We start from the raw sequence: 10,300 nt of genomic DNA, 5'->3' as shown, positions 1-10,300 counted from the left end.
CACATGCTGAAGGCAGAGCCATTAAAGTGCTTTTTTTTGAGGAATACTGAATTGGGTAATGCAAGGAGATAAAGAACTAAGCCTGTATTTTCTCTCAGGTATAGCCATACATAGTTAAGGGAAGAAAGAGGTGATCCCATTAAACAGAATTTTGGAGATTCTGTTAAAAATAATTCATTGGATAAATAGTGTCTCAATTCCATGGATGTCTCCCATTGTGGAAGAGAAATACACCACACTGGTACAAAAAAAACCAACCAATCCACAACTTTACAAAAAGAATGCTATTTTTATTTTCAAATGCTGTAAAAAGCCTCATATAAATTTTTATAATGCTTCTATGTAACTTTCCCAATCACAACTAATGAAACAGTCTAGGAAAAATAGAGCAGTTGCCATTTGGACTCCGAGGATGAGCTGCTGCGAGATCCCAGCGCTGGAAGGACAAGGGACAGTCTGTTCCAACGCCTGCAGTTGCTCGTGGATCGAACAAGTGAGAGCACTTCCTGACATTCCCTGGGCTGAACTGCAGCATTCCCTGCTTGCTGTGGCAGAGGAGGATTGTTCCCTCTGGGGAAGGAGCCAAGCCCTGCCCTCAGGTGAACTCCCCTCTCCGGGGCTGTTTTCCATATGTATCCAACGGCTCAGGTGTTTAACAATTGACCTATAAAAATAACACTTGTATAACTCTCCAGCAAGGCAAATTTAACAGTGCAAATGCAGTGATCAACAACACTTGATTTCTGGATGCTGGCAATGTTTTATCTCCTTTTGCACCCCACACAGGCTCTGCTGATGTCGTGGACCTAAGGCCACTCACTGCCGCTGATCCGAGACGGGACAAAGTGCAAAGGCTCAGCTGCAGTTCCCAATCCAAGCTTCCTCCCCACCTTCAGGCTCTTCGGATCCAGAATCTGGATTCAGGCTCTTCACTCCCTGCTGGAATAGGTTAAACTCCCCAGCAAAGTTCTGCTAACGATTTGCACACACAATTCCACGTTTTAACAAAAGTCTAACAAAACATACTTCCAGAAAATAAATTTTCACATGTTTGCAATCATCAAGCCATTTCAGGATCTTTGGTACTCCAAGAATAAGAAAAATAAATGGCACAGTGACAAACATTGCCAAAGGAAAACACACAACCATCCAAAGGAATCACAAAAAAATAACAAAAGATATGTTGTACTCCCATCTTTTTTTGAAAGCCAGTGCACATTAACCTGCTGTTCTCTTTAACCCATTGCAGTGTCACAGTTTCACCTTTTCAAAAACACCCCCATCGTTCTAAAAGCAGCAGTTAATATTGTTTAATTGACTTACTGATTAAAATAATGCTATGTTTAAAAAAAATATTAAAAAAATCAACTACCACAATACAGGAGTTAATGCTAGATAGGCTGCAGGCTGTTTCCCTATGGATGTAACTCCTATGTGAGCACTGATATGATTAACCATCTGCAGTTTTAAATAAGTAGTATTACCTTTAGTGTTACAAATAGAAGGGCTGAGCTTTTACCCGAGTTTGTAAACCAGTGAGTATGTACAGACATAATTGTTTAATAGATAGCTTTAAATTAAGTGTGTATTTATCTGCCCTCCCCCCAACCCCACTGGAAAAGGAAGAATCACCAGTATCACTGAGCATTTGCAGTTCCCATGAGACTTGTCTGAGTAAATTCGAGCAAAGACTTCTTTTTAGGTCATGTTAAAAGGGTCACTATGGGCTTTTGAAAGGCAGTGCTTGCAGGAATTCCAATTCACACAGTGCCCCAGGAATGAGCCTGGAAATGAAACCCAATAAAATTGTTTTGAATAGCAGTGTCCTTTGGGGCCAAGTCTGATCTCAGATATTTTCTGCCTGAGCTCCTCTGCCTGGGATTGAAGGCCTTAGAAAAAGCATTTCCTTTCCTGGGAAGCCTCAGGAGCAGTTGGAGCACTGGCAGAACGAGGCTGAAAAGTGGATTTAAGTGAGTCATTGTTTCTGGACAGTCTTTGGGTGGCCACAGGTTGAGTTTCACCACTGACAAAGCCAAGAACAACAGTGGAGCATTTCTGAGGGACCTTGCCCAGGCAGCAGGAAAGGGGCATTAATTAGCACAAGGTGTGGGCAGAAAATGTGGGAGGTCAGTGAGCTCTTCCCACCCAAGCCCAGCATTCAGGCAAAAGTTTAGCTTAGGTATGTTCTGACCTAACACTGACCTGCTCCTCTTGGCTGAGCTGAAGACTGAAGCTTTTTTGTACAAATAACAAGTATCAGATGCTTGAAGGGAGGATAGGCATGGCTGAAGCCCTGGAGGAACCTGAGAGCTGGATCAGGAGAGCCAGCTGGATCAGGGAGCCCACCTGCCACCAGGAAGGCACTGAAGTACAGGAATCCTGCTGGGAAATGCTCTCCTGGGCAGCAGGTGAACACCCCAGTGTGTTCTGCAAAGCTTACAGGGAATTCAGAACAGCTGACACCGCAGTGCCTCAGCAATAGGTATTCCTCTAATGGCTTTACAATGGTCACTTTCATAGTGCTGCCAAAGCCAGGCTAATGGAATATTCCCTGGGCTTCACTCCGAGGGGGCTGCAGAGATTTTTGGGTGCCTTTCACTGATGGTCAGAGGAGAAATTCCATGGCCACATTAGAGGGAGACACTGGAAGGAGTCTGAGCCTCCTGGGACACTCCATTTCCTCTAGTTGGGCAGAGGCTGCTACAGGGTGTTCTGGAAAGAAAAGGACTACTTCTGCCTGGAACTTCTTAGGGAGAAAAGAGAGAAAAAGCCCAATTTGCTCACTTTTCCTGAACACATTTTGCAGAGAGAAAAGGCTACTTGAATTACAGGCAGCAATAAGATGATGTGCTGTACAGGAGAGGCAGGAATGCAGTCCTGGAGGCTCCACCATCCCTTTAAAACTTTGTATCAGAAGTTTTCCCTTCTGTTAAGAATCTTGGTGATTTCTGTTCCAAGTCCTTTTTCCTCCTGAAGGTGCCAGCAGGCACCACCACCTTACACAGCAATACCCAAGTGCCACTGAAAGCTGAAATTCCACCACACAGACCACAGATGGTGGGAAATGGAAGGGAGGGAAGGGATGATGGGCTGGCAAAGCCCTGCAGTGGTGGGGTGAGGAAAGAAGGAGGACACTGCTATTTAAAATAATTCCATGGGGTGTCTGCAGTCCACAAATGGAACACCCTCGAGCAGCTGCTCAGGGAAGGCTGCAAATGTGGGCATTTTTTCTTTTATACTGCACAGCCAAACCCCACCAGGTGGGCAGCCCAACAAAAAATGCTGCACCCAGTGATATGTTCCCCTCCTGAGTGGGGCAGGTGGGTTACGGCACAAAGCCACAGTCCAGAGAGGCAGGATTAACCTTCATCCACACATAGGCAGGGCGGGAAAAGGGATGCACTTTCCTTTTATTCCAGTACCTTTGTATAATAAAGTTAACAAAAATATTCAAATATTAAAAAAGGGGGAAAAAAGAAAAAAAAGGAAAAAAAAAGAAAAAAAAAGGAAAAAAAAAAGCCAGCTGGCACTGCCAACTAATTCCTGTAGTAGTCTTAGAAATCCTAATCCCGTAGAATTTCCGAGTGAAGTCGATGCGCACCAGAGTCGATGTGCCGATAACTAATGCCAAAGCGGGTCTGGTGATGCAGCTACCTGAGGTCTGTGGTTTCAGTCTCTCCCGGGGCTCCTTCCCCCCTCACAGCTTCCCAGCCTTCATGTAGGAAGGGATGGAGCCGCGCTGCGTGAGCCCTTCGAACCTCTTGTAGGTGTAATTGAGGAAAACCCAGTCTTTGGATTTGTAGTCAGGCTCCGTTGTGTTTGGCACTGCGGGTCAGAGACAAACACACCGAGACAGTCACAACCCGTCACTCCTGAGAGGGCTTTTCACAGCTATAAACAGCCCTGAGCGCTGACTTCCCTCCTCAGCAGGAATCCCTGGAAGAAATCCTGGTTCTAATCAGGTCGGTTGCCTTTTGTCAATGGGCTGAGAAGAGTTGTGATTTCGGGATGTAACTCAGAAGTGGGAAAAGGGGTTTGTTTGTTTGGGGTGTTTTGTTATGTCTACACCCTGTACCAGAGGCTCCTCTACCTTGGCAGGAACCTCCCAGAGGAGACAGAATCACAAAGCCCGTAACATTTACAATGCTTCAAGTACAACAAACAAATTTACCCACCACAAACTCAAGTTCTCTCAAGAGAACATAGCACACAAATATTTATTCTCCAAGGACTACTTCTCTCCTTAAAGCTCCAGCAAGGCTTACACAGGCTCATTTTATGAGCAGCCATCCTGCACACTAAGCCTTCCACACTGAGCTCTTTGGTTGCTGCTCCTATACTCTTATAAAAGTATTTCCAACTTAAAAAGCCAAACACACCAGAATCATAGTTTGTATTTAGGTATCTCCATGTACAATTCCACTTCCAGTGTGTCTGAAATGCCAAAACAACACAAATGCACTTGGCATTGTCCAAATATGGACTTTCACAGCTTTACTGAGGCACTGGAGGGGGGGTGCTTTGCATTAAAATCTCCTTTTAATCAGGGACAAAGTTCCTTGCCATTAAATAAAAGCAGTTTCAGAAAAAAAAATCCGAAACCAACTTTGGTATAACTCTTATGGATAATGTTTTGCCAGGATCTGCACGACAAAAAACTGCACTGCTTTCTGTGCTCACTATCTATTCAAACTGTTTTTATTAATGGATTGAACTCCTTAAATCTCTGGGTTTCCCTTCACTCCCTCTCAAAATTCTAAGGAAGGAGATGCTCTAAGAGGTCTCAGGTTTACACTCACATTTCAAAGGAAGTCTCTAGGTCAAGACTGAGTATTAACTGGATGAGGGTCGCAGAAAAATGAATATAAAGAACAATCAAAGCAGCTGTGGAGTATCCTGGCACGTGACAGGTGGAAATGTGGAGTTCACAGTGACAGTCTCACCTGGCTGTAAAATATCGGACTCGGGGAATTCGTCGAAGTTGGAAGTGTCATCAATACTTTTGATTTCTATAGGGATTGCAGCTGGTCTTTCCCTGCAAATAGAAATATATGCCACAATAGTGAACACTAAGAAAGGAGAATGAGCTCCAGCTTTGTTTAACTTATGTTTTCACAGTTACAATCCCCTTTAACAGAGCCCAAAGGTTCCTCTGGGTCCATGGAGGATATAACTGACTCTCCTGCTTGCTGACATCATGGGCAGGTTCATCTAACACTGGGATCTTCTTGGCAGGCTTGGGGAAAACATCATTTTCCCATTAAGTGGAGGAGTATTCCAGGCTGATCTGGCACTCAGCTATCGCTGCCATCACAAGCCCAGCCCACCCAGCCCAGCAGGATTTCACCTGCACTGGGAGCCACCAGATGGATGTGCTGCTTGGCAATCCCAGTGCTCATCAGCCTGGACATCATCCAAGCACCTTCCCAGGGCAGCTCCTGCTCCTGCCACTGTCACCAGCACCCCTCACCCACAACAGCCTGGCCCTGGAAGAAGTTTGGAGGTGGCTTTGGAAACCACCCAAGGGATCTGCGCCATGGAAACGTTCACACTGGGACACAGCACTGCAAGAAAGTCAGGCATTTCCAGCCCAAAACAATTATTGTAGTTACAATTAAATCCAGGGCAACCTGAGACATCTCAAGGCAGTTAAACTGAGTGTCAGTGAGGCCTGAAAGCCTTGGCTGCCACCCACCAACTGCTTCTCAAAATCAAAGATAAATTGGGAATAATTACCCTTACACATCATAGTACACGGAATTCTTGCTTTCATGGCTTTTATGCTCTAAAATATGTCTGTCTGTCTATCTATCTATCTCTATATACATTACCTGATATGTCCCCAGTCCACTCCTTCAAAGAATGGATGACTTTTTATTTCCTCTACTCCATTACTACCAATTCTATTTTCCGAGTCGGTACAAAACCTGAAAAAAGTGGGAAAAAAGAAAGGGAATTTTACAACAAATGCAGCCAGAAGCAACAACATCCTGTGTGAAGACTTTGAGGCAGTTCCTTCAGCTTGTGGGGTAACATCAAAGCAGCCTGTTGCATTCAGGAAAGGGACAGAAGCAGAATATTGTGAGTCACAAACAAAAAGATACAATGGCAACAACTTGTACCTTTGCTGAACTTCTGCATCCCCATCTTAGAGGTTTGTGAAAACTTGCTGTGTGTTCCAGCCCTGTGGGATTAGCTGGGAATGGAGGCTGAAATCCCTCTGGGGTATCTCATCCAGGAGAGGGTGAGAATTCCAAAACTCTGCCAGGAACTCATCCAATCCCAGCTGCCTTTTGTGGGTGCTACAATTACAGCTTCCTGTTCTCACTGTCTTACTTTGTGCCAAACTAGCCAAAACTAAAACCAAAACTACCACAGACAAATTAATAAATTTCAGTAGTCATCATGTAAGTCAATTCATGAGCAAGACAGGCTTACAAATACACTCAAATGCTTCAAAATTCCCCAGACACAGCCAGGATTGAGGAGGAAGAATTCCCCAGCAAAGGACTCAGGATGGTGACAACATGCAGGAAATTGGAGCAGGGCACAAGGGAAATAGATACTCAAAATGGAATAAAACTGTTTTACACATATTGGGGATTAGCAATAATTAAATCGCTTGAGCTGTTGGTATCACTGTAACTGGATTGAGGATAACTATTTTATTAGTTATGTTTTTGTGTGCCACTGGAGCACTGCTTGGACGAATAATAAAATCTAGTTCTGTGAACTACATTCCTCTTTCTGCCTGTCACTGAATTGTGGAAACTTGTAATATCAGCTTTGAAAAGGAAAAATAGAGGAAAAAGCAGCAAAGCCAAACCCACCAAAAACCTCCCAGGACACAACAGCATTTCTGCCTGACCATATCACCAACACCCCTCACAAAAAATTCAACACAAACTGATAAAATGGATTAAAATCTGGTATTTTGAAAAGTGAGCAAATCCAAAGCATCCAAAAATTTCTGTTCAGTTCATTAAATGCTGGTGAGAATTTTCTACTCCTCTCTAGGAAGAGAAAAACTGTGTGTTAATCACTTTTTTCCTGCTTTTTTCTTGTATGATCCCATGGTACAAATCAAGATGATTCCACCTCATTCCTTCTTGTCAAACACATGGCAAAAAAAAACCAATTCATCAAGGACGGCAGCACAAAAGAATCCAAGCGTCCCTCCTGTAACCGAGGGAGACGGGTTTGTGACCTGCTGAGACGACTTGACAGAAGTTACTGCAACAGGCAACTTTATTCATCCACTCACAAAACTCTTATACACTTCAAAAGCTGAATTCCTCCGCAGCTCCGCCACCTTGGCACTGATAATTGGTTAACAATGCTGTTTGCATGACAATGCCTGCTCTAATTGGCCGATTACACACACCTGTTGAGAGGGTGGCAGGAGCCGCCGACCTCATTAACTAGTCCTTGAAGCTACAACACGCTAAGTACAGAAACAAGTTCAATACACAACTCACACTTTAGATCTAAGAGCATATGAAATCCCAACACCTCCTACATGGAGCTTCCTTCCTGCAGAACAGGACTTGAAGCCATTGGAAGATGACCCTGGCTGGGCAAGTGGGGTTTGGTTACTGACCTTAGGATTAAATCCTTGGCTTTCTCTGAAATGGGCACCTCTGGAGGAAATACCAGCGTTTCCTTCCAGTTCATGACTTTTCTGTAAGTCTCCTGTGGTGTTTCTGAGCAGAAAGGTGGATACCCTGCACAAACAAATAGGGAATTCAGGAGCTTTTCCCAGGAGAGCTTTTGTCAAGAGGGCTCCCAAATGGTTCCTCTTGTGAACAAAAGGATCCTGTTACTTCTGAGCAATTTTAAAGTTGAGGTTTTGGACTTACCTATCAACATTTCATACATAATCACTCCCAGAGACCACCAGTCACACAGCTTGTTGTACCCAGTCTGCATAAACACCTCTGGTGCAATGTAGTCTGGGGTTCCAACAGTAGAATATGCCTAAAAATAAAAAAGAATAAACTCTTTAGAAGATAAATATTACAGTTTTGCACTTTACAAAAGTTTTTCCTGGGTATTCACATCCATTTGGATGGGTAAGAATGAGAGTTCACAGGAAATAAAAGCCCAGGAATATTATTCTTTTTTATATGACTAAACACAGAGAAACTTGAAAGTAAATGGAAATCATCCTCCTAAATGTGATGAAATCATAGAACATTCCCAGTGCAAGAGCTTGTAGGGAGTTTGGGAGTTTGTAGGGAGCAATGGATGAGGGTCTTTCAGTTTTTAAAAACCAGTAGCATTAACACTGAGGTTTTATTTAACATTTTCTGTAAATAGTTTGAAAGCAAAAAGACCCCAAAACATTATTTGATGAACTCACCAGCTGTCGCCTGTTCTTCTTCCATGTTTCTGCTTTCCTCTTGGAGTTCATATTCTGAAATGCTAATTCACAAAATACTTATTAGATAACAAATGCCCTTGTGAGAATTAAGAGAAAAAAGACTGGTAAGATTTTGTTCTTAAAGAATAACTATTTCATAGCTTTAGAATCCTTCAGAAACAAATACTTCATTATAACTGAAAAGGAGGAAATCAGAATAACTGCTGTCCAGTTCAGAGGAAAGTCATATAAATAGGACACAAAAATAAGCAATTGTGAACTAGACCTTGCTAAAGGTTTTAGAGATTGATCTGAGATCAGTTTCTGAAAAGCTTCATGAGACTGTCAGTGAATTCAGTTCTTTGGCACATAAACTCATGTCCCTCCTGAATGAGCATTCCTGTGACTTCACCAACACTGTGGACAACACATTAAAACACAGATATGTTACATTTAGGGCTTCATATTGTGCATGAATGTGCAAAAATACAGAACCCATCATTTCTCTCCTGTGAAATGCTTCCATGTGCCAGGGAACAGGCATTTCCAGTTTTCCCATCAGCCTGCCCAGTCCTGCTCATCCCACAATGTGCAGCTTGCAGCTCCCACCCCCCAAACGTTTCCCCAGGGCAGCTCAGACTCACAGAAGTCACTTGGCGGGTTGTGTGTGAGGTTCCTGTAGAACTCTGTCCTGTGAGCTTTCTTTAGACCTGTGCAGAGCCCAAAGTCAGACAGCTTCACGTGGCCCTAAAATAAAATAATCAGAGAATATGAAAACATTATTTAGAAAGGTAGTGCTTGAAGAAAAAAGTTGTAATAACTGCACACATTTTTCCAGGCCATGATGGACTTGCACAGGACCAGCAGGCAAATAAAGACTTGAGTGTCCTGGCAGAGTGTTTTCTCTCAACCAGGTTATTTTTTTCCTGGAATGGTCATGGGCTGCCCAGAGAGGGGGTGGATTCCCCATTCCTGGAGGTTTTTAAACTGAGCTTGGCCGAGGCACTGAGTGCCATGATCTGGTAAAGGGACTGGAGTTGGCCCAAGGGTTGGACTTCATGATCCCGGAGATCTTTTCCAACACAATCCATTCTGATTCTGTGATAACTACAATTTTTCAATAGCTGAGGGAAGCTGCTTTGCCTGGTTTTGTTTTGAACTGGATACAAAACTGTGACTGAGAAAGCCTCCAGGATAAATTCCTTTGCCCTGCTCTGGCTTTAATCAGGTTTCCAGACATCAGTGCTGGACAGAACCATCAAAACTGCCAGACTTGTGTAGGGTGTGATAATGGTTGGGCTGGATGGACTCAGACATCTTTTCCAGCCTCAGCAATTCCATGATCCTGTGGTGCTTACTGGGCTCATTTCATAGCATGACAAAATCTTGGAAAAGACCACCGAGATCATCAAGTCCAACCCTTGATCCAACCCTACTGTGATCACAGTGGGGTTGGATCAAGAATTGGTGGATTCTCACTCAGTGCCACATCCATAGAATGACAGAATCATAGAATGGATTGGGTTGGAAAGACCTCCGAGATCATCAAGTCCAACCCTTGGGCCAACTCCAGTCCATTTTCCAGATCATGGCACTCAGTGCCACGGCCAAGCTCAGTTTAAAAACCTCCAGGGATGGGGAATCCACCCCCTCTCTGGGCAGCCCATTCCAATGCCTGAGCACTCTCTCTACAAAGAAGTTTTTTCTGCTCTCCAACTTCAATTTCCCCTGGCAGAGCTTGAGCCCGTGCCCCCTTGTCCTATTGCTGAGTGCCTGGGAGAAGAGACCAACCCCCACCTGGTCAGAACTTCCCTTCAGGGAGTTCCAGACAGTGCTGAGGTCACCTCTGAGCCTCCTCTTCTCCAGGCTAAACACCCCCAGCTCCCTCAGCCTCTCCCCACAGCACTTGTGCTCCAGTCCCTTCTCCAGCCTTGTTGC

General features: G+C 44.1%; 1 protein-coding gene across 5 annotated transcripts in view; it reads right to left on the bottom strand.

Moving 5' to 3' along the window:
* Positions 1-269: 269 nt before the first annotated feature.
* Positions 270-10,300, bottom strand: part of STK38L (serine/threonine kinase 38 like) — a 40,407-nt gene continuing 30,376 nt past the window's right edge. For 4 of the 5 annotated variants that reach the window (XM_071551621.1, XM_071551623.1, XM_071551622.1 and 1 more), the window contains 7 exons: positions 9,007-9,109; positions 8,363-8,424; positions 7,860-7,977; positions 7,601-7,724; positions 5,832-5,927; positions 4,944-5,035; positions 270-3,825 (listed from right to left, as the gene is read on the bottom strand). In XM_071551621.1, the coding sequence (XP_071407722.1) occupies positions 3,698-3,825; positions 4,944-5,035; positions 5,832-5,927; positions 7,601-7,724; positions 7,860-7,977; positions 8,363-8,424; positions 9,007-9,109 (723 nt within the window). In that variant the 3' untranslated portion in view covers positions 270-3,697. The remainder of the gene's footprint in view (positions 3,826-4,943; positions 5,036-5,831; positions 5,928-7,600; positions 7,725-7,859; positions 7,978-8,362; positions 8,425-9,006; positions 9,110-10,300) is intronic. The other variant, XM_071551625.1, reaches the window with a different exon arrangement.

This window comes from Pithys albifrons, chromosome 3 (assembly GCF_047495875.1).
Source record: "Pithys albifrons albifrons isolate INPA30051 chromosome 3, PitAlb_v1, whole genome shotgun sequence".
NCBI lineage: Eukaryota > Metazoa > Chordata > Aves > Passeriformes > Thamnophilidae > Pithys > Pithys albifrons.
Note: the sequence above shows the minus strand (reverse complement) of the source record. Positions and strands in the feature narration are given on the sequence as shown.